The sequence below is a fragment of the Anomaloglossus baeobatrachus genome, chromosome 4 (genome assembly GCF_048569485.1).
Source record: "Anomaloglossus baeobatrachus isolate aAnoBae1 chromosome 4, aAnoBae1.hap1, whole genome shotgun sequence".
In the NCBI taxonomy this organism is placed as follows: Eukaryota; Metazoa; Chordata; class Amphibia; order Anura; family Aromobatidae; genus Anomaloglossus; species Anomaloglossus baeobatrachus.
Window position 1 is genome coordinate 417,923,604 of NC_134356.1, and position 13,995 is coordinate 417,937,598.

Below are 13,995 nucleotides of genomic sequence, written 5' to 3' on the forward strand. Positions count from 1 at the left end.
CACTTGGGTTTCTAAACGCTGCGTTTAATTTGCATATTTTGTGGCAAAAAACATGCGTTCAAAGAAGCAGCATGTCAATTGTTTTTGCCATTTTGGGTGCGTTTTGCTAACATTGGAGTCAATGAGAAATGGCAAAAACCAAGTTTCCTACAAATTCCTGCGTTTTACATGCTTTTTCTGTGCAGAAAACATGCGTTTTGAACTTACAAAACGCATGCTTTTTGCACATTAAATTAATGATTTCATATGTCCCTTTACACACACACATACGGTAATCCGACAATTAAATTAAAGAAAATGTTAAATTTAGTGCTATTTTTCTAATAAATACTATATTGCCGCTATAATTCCATTATATATTTCTATTTTCTTTTTAATTTCTGCACTTATGTATTTAATCCTTTTTTTTTTATCTTTTTTCAATATATTTGAATGTTTAACCTTTATTTAGCAGTGTCTTGATTTACAAAACGCATTTGTCAAAACGCAGGTGGAAAAGCATGTAAAAAGCACTGAAAACACTTCAAAAACGCTGTAAATACGCATGCGTTTTCAGCGCTAAATTTCTGAAAAAGGCAACTTTGGTCAAATCAATTAAGCACAAAATGTGCGTTTAGAACTGCAAGTAGCACAACACAAAGTGCGGTTGCAGCCTTTGAGTTATGACGCCTCATTTCCACTTACTGCCCACAATGAATAAAATTGCACACATCAGTTCACAAAATAATCCTACCAATCAGAGTGCGTCAGAGTAGTCCTACTCACAAGTTTTAAGAAACAGAAAATAGATGAGACAGCACACAGAACTCACTGCAGACCAGCACCAAAAGAGTGCCAGCCATATCCATGCAGGCGGGGAAGGCATGTAGGAGCAGGCTGTCAGGTTTACCTGCTGTCCAGGAAGACTTGTACATACTGGCAGCACAGTAATAGGAATGTGACAGGCCCAATAAGCTCTGCGACAGCCTTCAACCTCATCCATGAATATCGGCGATGATGTAATTCAAAGTATCGTTTGGCACACACTCTACTCAAGACGTGTCCTCAACTTTCCTGCCAACTATGATCAGTGGGTTGTCTTCCTGTACACTGTTAGGCTAAGCTGCTAATATCCATTTATCACGGATGAGCATTTTAGACAAATATTGCATGAGGATGTCGGATGCCTAAGACTTTTGCACAGTAATGTGCCTGCACATGTCTTAAAGACACTCTATGTAATAGTTACTTCATAATTTTTGAGAAGAGTAATCACATTTGCTAAGTAATCAGCATCTCTCTGATCACATACCTTACCAGCAGAGACCAGATGGAGGCAATCCTATGCCCAGTCAGTCATGGGGAGTTTTTGTTTTTTTTAGCAGTCAGTAATTGTGATCTGAATTCTGCTTGATTTAGATGACATTTAATTACAACTTTTATCTGTTTAACAAGTATTTTACTTATCAAGCTTTTATCATTTAGTTCATCTGTAGACATGAATGTGGTATTAATCCAGAATATTGGAGATTAAAGGATTTTCTGGGACTGACACATTAATGACCTATCCTTAAAATAAAGGTCGCTTTACATGCAACGACATCGCTAATGCTAACGTGACTCACATCCAGCCTCGTTAGCGACGTTGTTGCGTGTGAAACGTACAAGCGACCGCTAACGAGCAAAAATACCTTATCGTTGCTCGTTGACACGGTGCTCCATTCCCAAATATTGTTGCTGCTGCAGGTACGATGTTGTTTGTCGTTCCTGCGGCAGCACACATTACTATGTGTGACACCGCAGGAACGAGGAACCTCACCTTACCTGCGGCTGCCCGCAATGAGGAAGGAAGGAGGTGGGCGGGATGTTCGCCCCACTCATCTCTGCCCCTCCGCTTCGATTGGGCGGCTGCTTAGTGACGTCGCTGTGACGCTGAACGAATCACCCCCTTAGAAATGAGGCGGTTCGCCGGTCACAGCGACGTCGCTAGACAGGTAAGAATTGTGACGGGTTCGAGCGATGTTGTGCGCCACGGGCAGCGATTTGCCCGTGACGCACAACCGACGGGGGATGGGATGCACTCTAGCGATCTCGCTAGCGAGATCGCAGCGTGTAAAGCGGCCTTAAGTCATCAATCAGATCAGTGGAAGTCCAACCTCCTAACACCCATAAAGATGGGCTGATTGAAGGTCCACCGGAAGGGTTATAGCTCCGCAGAATGTGTAGGGGTTGTGCATGGTAACAAGCTCTCACCCATATAAGTGAATGGGAGAACATTTGTAGTACCAAACATGGCCATACACAAGGTATATGGAGCTGTGCCACTTCCCGTGCAACATGGCACCTTTGATTACCCATCTGATAATCTTTCCCATGTTATTTCTCAAAAAATAGAAGAGATTTATTGGTTGAAGCAAAAAGAACAAACAACAACATAATAAAAATATAAATTCCAAACCAATAAAATATATTTACTTTAAACATCACCTTGTCAGAATAGACGAAGCCTACTATGCCCGCAGATAACTGGAGTAGAAACACCAATGTGAGACATATAGAAAACTGCAGAGAAAAAAACAAAAAATAAACATTTCTAAATTACTATATGTTATACGGAAAATAAAAGACTTACAGAATGTTATCAAGACAAACAAAATGTAATGTAAAATACAAACATAAAATATGTTGTATAATTAGAAGAGTATTACCGTAAGTAATATTTCAACAACATGTTTTTTCATAAGGACTACTGATTGTATGCTGCACTCCCATGATCAGTGTTAGTAGCATTTTGGATGCAGCGTATTTTCAATGTGTCCAAAACATTGTGTTGTACAGTACAAGCACAGTGGATGGAATTTATCGAAATCCCATGCCCACTGGGCTTGTTTTTCCTACAGTGGAAACCGTCATGTGGTGCGGCTTCCCGAGCCGCAGCATGTCAATTTATTGCTGCGGCGGCGCAAGTGTTTTTCACAGGGAGAACAGAGAAAAAGACCGCAGTTGCCTGAACCTTGATCGTGGGCACGGACCGCTGCAATCTCCTGCAGAGAGCACTCGAGGCCCCGCAAGAGAGGACGCAGCATGTCCGGATCGTGGGCACGAACAATTACACAGCATCTTTGGATTGCCGAGCGTTCTGCTGCTCCTTAGTTATTCCTGCTGTAAATGTATAAAAGAAATTGACAAGTGACTGGCACCATTCCTGTTGCCAAAAGATGTGATATGTTCCTGTGACGTCCTGGCCTATCAGGTCGTCACAGGGTATTGTGCAATCTGCCCTTCTGCACAGTATCCACCTCTTCCTTGGTTAAGGGTCCCTGACCTTTGGTGTTGCCAAGAACAAGTTAATCAAAATCCTAGGAACACTCTGCACCACACCCACCAGACACATCAGTGGATGGCCTGAGTGGAATAAGGTCGTCCACTTGGGGGGTTGGTTAAGGGGAGGTCAGGAGTGTCAGGAGCAGAACAGTGCAGTGTTGGAGGTGAAAGTGAGAGGAGGTCAGGAGCTGGGCTCTTTGGTTACTAGGTGGCAGACATTGGTCTGGACCTGGTAGGAGCTGGACCCCGGTCGCAGGGAATCATGACAAGGGGCACGAACTGTCGAGGAAGACAGCCGGCGGCCTTGTGCCATCACCGGGCAGGGGCCAGGGCATGACTGGGTACGTGGACCCTAGGTCAGGAAGTAGCTTCAGGCGTCCTGGCAATTTACCCGATGAAGACTGACCTTCAAGATCCGTTCCCCACCTGCTCCAAAATCGGGGTACTAGCGCAACGAGGGGGATAGGAATTTCCCACTATACGGTCCAGAAAATCCCAAGCGTGAACCCTGAGAGCAAGCTCACCCAGTTAGCCATACTGGTGACCGGGACCCAACCAGTTTTATACTCAAGGGACCAAACCGGAAACACTAGGTGCCAAGGCAAAGGTCACAGACTAACAGGCAACACCAACGGGCACGGGATCCAGGCGTGCTCCCTCTCAGCGGCAGTGGTGTCAAGAACTTTGGTTTACCACAGTTGTCGGTGTCAGCATTATTGGACTGAGTGAGTACATAAGTGACCCTTACCATCCCAATGGCACCTCCCCGTCGCCCACATCAAGTCCCAGGGCATCTCCCCTACCAGTGGAGGGGTTAAACACCTGGCTGCCCACACCATCGCCACCGGGTACTCCCAACTGCAGCGGTGGCACTCTACCTTACCACACACCACGGGTGGCGTCACGAACTTCAAACAAAAACATCCCGTGTAAATACTCCCCCTTTATTCAGAGTGGCCGCGCGACCCCGACCCCCCCCGGGTCCGGAGATCCCTCGAGCCACCGCTGACGCGAGGGTGGCACATTCCTACAGTCCTGCCAGCACTAATTAGACAGTGTTAGGGCTCGTGCGCATGTTGCGTAATTGCATGCATTTACACTGCGTATAGCATGCGTCCTGCGTCCCCTGCACAATCTATGAAGAATGTGCATGATATGTGCGCATGATGCTTGTTTGAACGCAGCGATTTGGGTGCTAATATTTTGACCCAAATCCGTGCGTTCATAAAATGAGCATGTCAATTATTTGTGCGCTATGGATGCAGCTCCCACTATGTCTATTGTGGGGGCAGCAGCCAGAGCGCATGAAATCGGCTTTTTTTTAAAAAAAAAACCCCAAAAAACTGCATCCATTATGCACGGTTTCTGCAGCGTGCCGCACACATGTGCTGTCAAATCGCTGCAGAAAATTAAGCAGTTACGTGCACATGAGCCCTTAGTGTGCATTCAAACATTGCTGCTGAAGTGTGGTTAAGGCTATGTCCGCACGTTGCGACGGAGTACCTGCAGTTTATTCTGCACGTTTTCCTTCCCTTGTTTTTTGACCAAATGGCTTTTGACCATTTTTTAGCGCTAAAAACGCATGCGTTTTTACCGCGTTTTTAGTGCATTTTTAGCGCTTTTTACCTGCGTTTTCACTTGCGTTTCTGCAGATGCGTTTTTGAGATCAAGACACTGAGAAATAAAGTTGAATTAGTCAAAAAGAATGAAAAAAGAGAAAAAAAGGATAAAATTAACTTTTAATAAAACTATTTGGGAAATTATCATTTTTAATGAGAAAATAGTGGTTATGCACATTTTAACAGAAAAATAGGTGAAGTTTCTAATTTTTTAACATTTAAATTTTCGGTTATTGTGTGTGTGTAAAGGAACATTAGAACCCATTAAATTTTGTCCAGAAAAGCATGCGTTTTTGGAGCCAAAAACGCAGTTGAAAAGCAGGTAAAAAGCATGAAAAACGCAGGAATTGTGATTTTGGTTGCGTTTTGCCATTTCTCATTGACTCCAATGTTAAGGAAACGCTGCAGAAATGGCAAAAACAACTGACATGCTGCTTCTTTTTCAGCATGGTTTTTGACCACAAATATGCAAATTAAACGCTGCAGAAAAAAAGCAAAGTGCAGACAGGATTTCTGCTTTTCCCATAGACTTTGCTGGAAAACAAAAACGCATGCGTTTTAGCGCAAAAACGCTGCTGCTAAAAACGCTGCAGAAACGCGGTAAAAAACGCAACGTGCGAACATAGCCTAACGATAGCATCTACAAAAAAAGGCATGTGGCTTTACTAAGACTCGCAAAGGGTTTATGATGTGGTAATAGGCCAAGAGTGGTTTACAGATAAGGCTATGTGCCCACGTTGCGTTCTGTCCCTGCAGAAATTTCTGCAGCGATTTGAACAGCACATGTGCGCTTCAAATCGCTGCAGAAACTGTCCGTAATGAAAAGCCGATTCCATGCGCTCTGGATGCTGCTTCTCCCATAGACAGAGCGGGACCTGCATCTAAAGCGCATGAAAGAAGTGACATGTTGCTTTTTAGAACGCAGCGCTTCGGCAGTAGCCGAAGCGCTGTGTTCTAATACGCAACGTGGGCATGGATTAGGCACAATCTTCATAGATTGTGCTAAGGACGCAGGACGCATGCAGTTACGCTGCGGTGCAGAACGCAGCGTAACTGCATGAAAATACGCTACGTGGGCACATAGCCTAAAGCATACAAAATAAATTTATGTCATCTCTAAAACTGCATGGTCAATTAACACTTTGCAAAACTGAGGCAGATTGTAGTAAACCAGCATGTGTTTATCTGGATGTGGCTCTGAACCTCATCCCAAGTGCAACTTTTAAAAGGTGCTGTCCGATATTTTGTTACAATGTTTGCCAACTTTTATGTGACTGCAGACTTCTGAATCTTCACAGCGTGCACATCACAGTCTGTTAGGATTCTCCAGTGTCTGCAGAAAGAACAGACTTTCAAGTGACTACAAGTATATGATTTGCCTACTTGCAGCTACATTCCGACCAGACATGCTCAGCCTAGCTCAATGGATTCACTTTTATTGAGCGAGGACGAGCACATGTAGTTGGAATGTGGACAGAAGTATGCAAGTTTTTGTGGTAAGGTTAGGGCTCAGTTTCGCCGCAGACACCACAAAATGCTAATAGTGTGTGTTGCGTGCGCTGTTAGGGCTCATGCGCACGTACCTGCTGAATATTCTGCAGTGATTTGACAGCGTATGTGCGCTTCAAATCGCTGCAGAAACACTGCATAATGGATGCAGTTTTTTTGTAGAAAAAAGCCGATTTCATGCTCTCTGGCTCCTGCCCCCACCATAGACAGTGGGAGCTGCATCCAGAATGCAGAAATAATTTACATGCTCATTTTATGAACGCACGGATTTGGGTCAAAGCACCCAAATCGCTGCGTTCATAAAAGCACCGTACGCACGTATCATGCACAATCTACATAGATTGTGCAGGGGACGCAGGACACATGCATTTACACTGCAGTGCAATACGCAGCATAAATGCATGTAAATACGCAACGTGTGCATGAGCCCTTAGGGTCTGTCCGCACGTGTGCTTTTTTTTTTTCTTGCTGTTTGGTTGCTTTTTAAACTGCACTGTGTCAATGACAAAATGCATGCTTTTGCTTCCCTAGCAAAGTCCCTAGCAAAGTCTATAAGAAATCAGAATTTTCATCCACACGTTGCTTTTTATTATGCAGCGTTTTGTTTGACAAATATTTGTCAAAATTGTTGCTTAAAAAAAAGCAGCATGTCACTTCTTCATTGTGTTTTGGTTGCATTTCCACTCATTGACTTCTCAATCTCAAAACGTACTGTTTAAAGCGCGGCAAAAACGCATTAAAAACGCGTGCGTTTTTCATTTCAGACGTTTGCAGTGAGAGCGTGAGTATAGATTTTTAGCTAAAGAATGGAATCCCCTTTAGGTACACCTCTTGGCTTCTTTCACACTGGCGTACTTTTTTCACCACTAATAGGCTAATGTTCAATGAGAGCATGAAAAATAGGCCTTAGCCAATTTTCAACTGTATTGTTATCTACATTCCTTACTTATGAAATTCATATTTTACGTCTGTGTGACATCCATATGGCATTATACAGCAACAGTTTATAATGAACATGGTCAAATATAGCTTTATCTGTTAATAATGGCAAAATATTATCCCTAAAAATCATCTGATCTGCTACACAGATGATCCGTATGGGATCTATATTTTTTTGTGCATCCATAGACTTGAATAAGTCAGTCTCATCTGAAATACAGAAGAGAATTGAGAATGCACTACTCTTTTCCATATTTCGGAAAAGACTATTCAAGTCTATAGGTGTGCAAAATAAAAAAAAATTGAATCCCAAGCAGATTGTCTGGGTAGCAGATGATTTTTATGGATACATAGGAAGAATATATTATGAGCATATTTTAAAAACACTGCAATTACTTTATTCTGTTTTTCAGTATTTAGCATAATTTTTTATAAGTCAAAACCAGGAATGAAGCAGAAAAAAAAAGTATAATGCAATAATAGCGGGTGTTATGACCTAAATTATTTGCATCATTGTCATATATGATTCTGTTAGAGAACCACATGTCTTTGGCTGGAAAATGTGGCTATAATATGGACGAGAGACTGCAGCTGTTATATGTGTATTGGGAGTATATAACAACTACAGGCTTATGCTGTGGAAGTACTATTAGCAAATAGCAGATGGCACTGTCAGCTAAAGCTAATGTACATTGTATCACTTCTCTTTTGCCTTGTTCTTCCTGTATTCCACAGATTCTCACTTCTTGTCTACTAGTAAAGAATTCAGTATTTATTGTATTCTTTGGACTATAGGACACACTTTTCCCCCCCAAATTTGGGAGGAAAGTGGGTGAGTTGAGTCTTATAGTCCCGATGTACCTAGCTTGCTGTGGTGGGGGCAGTGGTGGAGCGGGTCACAGGAGGCAGGAGCAGGGTCGCTGCTGCAGAAAGCCAGTGGCTGGGGTGAATGTGTCCAATATTGGAGAAAATGAATATTCACTGCTCCTCACGCCCATAATCCCGCCCAGTCTTGGAACTGAAGCCACTGCAGAGAGGTGGGGCAGGATTATGGGCGTGGCGAGCAGTGAATATTAATTTTGGATTAGCCAGTAGCTGACGTTTGCGTGCGACTATGGGCACATGGCAGTGATGTCATGCGCTGACCATTGCTTACATGCCAAAGCCAGTCGTCGGGATCAGAAGGGGGATGCCGCGCACCCTGGGGAATCGGAAGGAAAGTGGGTAGAATTGTTTATTTTTTATGTGTGGCATAACAGGAGGTAAAGGGGGCTTTACACGCTGCGACATCGCTAATGCAAACTCGTTGGGGTCACGGAATTGGTGACGCACATCCGACCGCATTAGCGATGCCGTTGCGTGTGACACCTATGAGCGATTTTGCATCGTCGCAAAAACGTGCAAAATCGCTCATCGGTGACATGGGGGTCCATTCTCAAAAATCGTTACTGCAGCAGTAACGAAGTTGTTCCTCGTTCCTGCGGCAGCACATATCGCTCCGTGTGACACCCGCAGGAACGAGGAACCTCACCTTATTTGCCTCCCGGCCGCTATGCGGAAGGAAGGAGGTGGGCGGGATGTTACGTCCCGCTCATCTCCGCCCCTCCGCTTCTATTGGGCGGCGTTTCAGTGACGCAGCTGTGACGTCGCTGTGATGCTGAACAAACCGCCCCCTTAGAAAGGAGGCGGTTCGCTGGTCACAGCGACGTCGCCGGGCAGGTAAGTAGTGTGACGGGTCTGGGCGATGTTGTGCGGCACGGGCAGCGATATGCCCGTGTCGCACAACAGATGGGGGCGGGTACCCACGCTAGCGATATCGGTACCGATATCGCAGTGTGTAAAGCGGCCTTAAGTATAATTGTCCTGCTTTAATCCCAGTTTTGCTTCCTTTTTTTATAATACAGGCAGCCGAACCTAAACAGTAAGGCTATGTGTCCACGATGCGTTTTTACATGCTTTTCTGCAGCGTTTTCAACTGCACCTTTTTAATGCCAAAATGTATGCGTTGTGATTTCCCAGCAAAGTCTATGAGAAATAGGGATTTCTTGTGCCCACCATGCAGTTCAAAATGCTGCGTTTAATTTGCATAATTTTGGGCAAAAACTCAGCGTTTAAAGATGCAGCATGTAATTGTTTTTGCCATTTGGGCTGCGTTTTGATAACAATGAAGTCAATGAGAAGTTGCAAAAAGCAAACAACATCAAAATTCCTACGTTTTACCTGCTTTTTAGGTGCAGAAAACATGCTGTTTGGACATCAAAATAAAGATTGGATATGTCCCTTTACACACACACATAGTCCGACAATTTAATTAATGAAAAATATCAATTTATTGCTAAATAGTTATATTTCATATAATTCTAGCGGTTATATACTATTTTCTTTTTTTTTTTTTAATAAATTATATATGTTGTCCTTTTTTTTCTCTTTTTTCATTATGTTTGACTGTTTAATCTTTATTAAGCAGTGTCTTTATGTTCAAAACGTATCTGTCAAAACCCTATTGAAAAGCATGTAAAAAACGCTAAAAACGCACCTAAAACGCGGTAAATACGCATGCGTTTTTAGCACTATTTTATGGTAAAAAGCAACTGTGGCAAAATCAATTACTGCCAGAGGGTGCGTTTAGAACTGCACCTAGCTCGACGCATCGTGGACACATAGCCTAAAGGGGGCTTTACACGCTGCGACATCGCTAATGCGGAGTCGTTGGGGTCACGGAATTTGTGACGCACATCCGGCCGCATTAGCGATGTTGCTGCGTGTGACACCGATGAGCGATTTTGCATCGTTGCAAAAACGTGCAACATTGCTCATCGGTGACATGGGGGTCCATTCTCGATTATCGTTACTACAGCAGTAACGATGTAGTTCGTCGCTCCTGCGGCAGCACACATCGCTATGTGTGACGCCGCAGGAACGAGGAACCTCTCCTTACCTGCCTCCCGGCCGCTATGAGGAGAGAAGGAGGTGGGCGGGATGTTCCGGCCACTCATCTCCGCCCCTCCGCTTCTATTGGGCGGTTGCTCAGTGACGTCGCTGTGACGCCGCACGGACCGCCCCCTTAGAAAGGAAGCAGTTCGCCGGTCACAGCGACGTCGCCGGGCGGGTAAGTATGTGTGACGGGTCTGCGCGATGTTGTGCGGCACGGGCAGCGATTTGCCCGTGTTGCACAACAGATGGGGGCGGGTACCCACGCTAGCGATATGTGGACCGATATTGCAGCGTGTAAAGTAGCCTTAAGACGGATCCTGAGAAGTCCGTGTTCGGGGTCTGCGCACAGACACTAGGTTTCCAGTATGGATCCCGAAATTAAGAGTTAGGGTTCGCCCATCACTAGTGCTGACATCTCTGGAAATAAAAATGAAGAAAGGGCAGACTACTTCTGAGAAAATAACTAAAGTCAGTCCAAGTTTGAACACTACACACTAGTAGATGAAATTAAACCCAGATACAGATCCTTCGACAGCCTTTTCAACAAGAGGGATAAAAAAAGAAAAAAAATGTAAACCACCTGAACGTCACTCATAGAAGGCACACGCAGTCAGTGTATATGAATCCACATTAATGTATAAAAGCTGACGATGAAGAAAAGACGACCATAAAAAAATATGGCAGTTGAACTAATGAAAGATCTGTTGAAGGTGGTGGAAGAATCAGAAGGCCTGGAAAAGCAGATGAGACTTTTGAGGAAACAGATGAAACATCTAAGACAATGCTTGGTAGATGAAGATCTGCAAAACAAGATGCATGAACAAGAGAAAAAAATTCCCAAGACAAAAAGTGTTAAGACTTGTTCAGGCTAAATAAAAAAAACATAAGGAACGGAAATACACATGATGATTATAGAAAAGAATGCTCTGAAGGTGAAGATTGGAGAACTTAGACAAGTCGTAATCAATATTTTTGGAGTGTAACTTCAGAGACAGATGTTCTTGGCTGATAGAGAGGCTGGGTCAAATGGACTAAACTACAGTATTGAGAAGAGAAGTTGGAGTATACAAATGCAGTCTGAGGCCATGTGCGCACGTTGCGTAATTACATGCTTCTATGCTGCGTTCTGCACCGCAACATAAAAGCATGCGTCCTGCGCCCCCAGCACAATATTATGTATTAAGGTAATTTTGTCAATGCAGCCTCTCCCAGATGAAGCAGTACATGTGAAACACAATATCGGTGAGAGTGGCTGTCTGCATAATGGAAATATCTGAAGGCTCCCTGAGGTCAGGCTACCTGTGGTCACAGGTGGAGAACAGTGGGAACCTCCACCTATGGCGCTGCAACTAATCTGAGTGATATCACCGCTGATAGCTGCTCAGTCTCTACTTGAATTTACAGTGTTCGGTCATGTACCATGATGACAAGTTGTGATTCAGATGTAGCAGAGATGAAATCGTTGTGGGACCTTGTGTGGATTACGTCGGACCTGCAGGAGTGTTTTTGAGGTTATGTAATGAAAGAGGGTGTTTTTTTGTATTTTATTTCAAATAAAGGATTTTTTTGGTGTTTGTGTTTATTTCCTTTCACTACCAGATTAGTTATGGGGGGGTCTCATAGACGGCTCCCATTACTAATCTAGGCCTTAGTGTCAGCTGCGAGCTGACATTAACCCCTTATTACCCTGATTGCCACCGCACCAGGGCAACTGCGAAGAGCCGGGTAAAGTGCTGTGGTCGTTGCAATCCAATGGATGCGACAATCCTGGGTGGCTGGAGGCTGATATATTTAGGCTGGGGGGTGCAAAATCATGGTTTTATCTTGGCTGGGTATCAAAATTATTGTTTTTTTTAAATTATTTATTTAACTAATAAAAAAAAAAGCTGCATACGGTTTCTCCTATTTTGACAAACAGCCAAGATAAGAACACAGCTGTGGCGGTATCTGTGCTGGGAATCATAATATAGGGGCCCCTACACCATTTTTTTTAACATTTATTTATTTATGTTTACTGTACGCTATAGACCCGCACCAGGGCAAATGCGAAGAGCCGGGTAAAGTGCTGTGGTCGTTGCAATCTAATGGATGCGACAATCCTGGGTGGCTGGAGGCTGATATATTTAGGCTGGGGGTGCAAAATCATGGTTTTATCTTGGCTGGGTATCAAAATTATTGTTTTTTTTAAATTATTTTATTAACTAATAAAAAAAAAAGCTGCATACGGTTTCTCCTATTTTGACAAACAGCCAAGATAAGAACACAGCTGTGGCGGTATCTGTGCTGGGAATCATAATATAGGGGCCCCTACACCATTTTTTTTTACATTTATTTATTTATGTTTACTGTACGCTATAGAACCGCACACCAGGTCTGTGACTGGAAGCATCAGAAAGGCTGTCACTCAGCATGGGGGTGCGTCTGACTGCAACCAATCACAGATACCAGTGGGCAAGGGAAGCAGTAAACATGCATGAGCCTAATGAGTGGCCCGGGAAGAAGAAGAATGAAACGCCGCAGGGTAGTACAGCCGCGCCGCTGAATTGGTAAGTATGAGCACTTGCTCCGTCCTACCCCTTTGCGCTGGATTCTGGTTCCCATAGATTATATGGGGACCGGCATCCGGTCAGATACCAGGGATCAATCCCCCGCTGACCTTGAACCGGTGGGGGATTGATTTGCGAGTTTTCCCATCACTAGTGAGAAACGCAGGGATAAAACGCAAAAATAATGAACATGCTGCAGTTTATTTGTCAGTCGTTTGAGACAAATAAACTGCAGACATAAAACCTGCAACGTGTGCATAGCAAATCTGAAGTCTCATACACTTTGCTGGGAAGTCAAAAGTGAGAACTTTCTGACAACAAAACTGCACCAAAAAAGTGTCAAAAACATGGCAAAAGACGCAGCGTGCACAAGAAGAATAACTTTTTTACTTGTTCATCAACATAGCCATATGAGGGCTGATTATTGTTGTGGCACGAGTTGAATGACGCCATTCATTTTACCATACCATGCACTGAAAAATGGGAAAAAAAATTCCAAGAGCAGTGAAATTGCAAAACAAAAAAACTGAATTCCAGAATAGTTTTTTTGATTTTCGCTTTTATAGCATTCATTATGTAGTATACATTTCTTAGAAAAATGATTCTCTAGATCAGTACGAGTAAGGCAATTTTTCAAAAATGTTTATCTACTGTATATGATGAAAAAAAATTCTGAACTTTGCAAAAACAATGTTGACTTATGCCACCATTTTCTGAGACACAATGTTTTTATTTTTCCAGCGATTGAGCTGTGTGAAGGCTTGTTTTTTTGTTTTGCATCCTGAGCCGAAGCTTTTCTTTTATTGATACCAATTTGTGGTAAATGAAATGTTTTTATTTCTTATAGTGTTGTGACCGAAAAACTGAAATTCTATCAATTTGATATTTTGTTCTTTTTAAACCATTTATCATATGAGTAAATTAATTTTATAATTTTCATAGAGCAAACTTTTACAAATGTGGCAATACCAAATATTTATTTTTTAAATTGGATTAAAAATGGGTGTTGAAACGTTCTTATTTTTTTTCTATTTAAAAAATACAGATATTTTTACTATATTTTTTTAGTCCCCTTAGGAAATTTGATTTGAACCTGCAATAATTTAATCACTTATACTATATAATCCAATACCACAGTATTATGA

At 43.0% G+C, this 13,995-nt stretch overlaps 1 protein-coding gene across 5 annotated transcripts in view; it reads right to left on the bottom strand.

Moving 5' to 3' along the window:
• Positions 1-13,995, bottom strand: part of TSPAN33 (tetraspanin 33) — a 171,740-nt gene that overhangs the window by 90,431 nt on the left and 67,314 nt on the right. For 3 of the 5 annotated variants that reach the window (XM_075345371.1, XM_075345376.1, XM_075345374.1), the window contains one exon: positions 2,455-2,541. The exons of 1 other annotated variant lie outside the window; for it this stretch is intronic. In XM_075345371.1, coding sequence (XP_075201486.1) covers positions 2,455-2,541 — 87 coding nt within the window. The remainder of the gene's footprint in view (positions 1-2,454; positions 2,542-13,995) is intronic. One more of the 5 variants, XM_075345373.1, reaches the window with a different exon arrangement.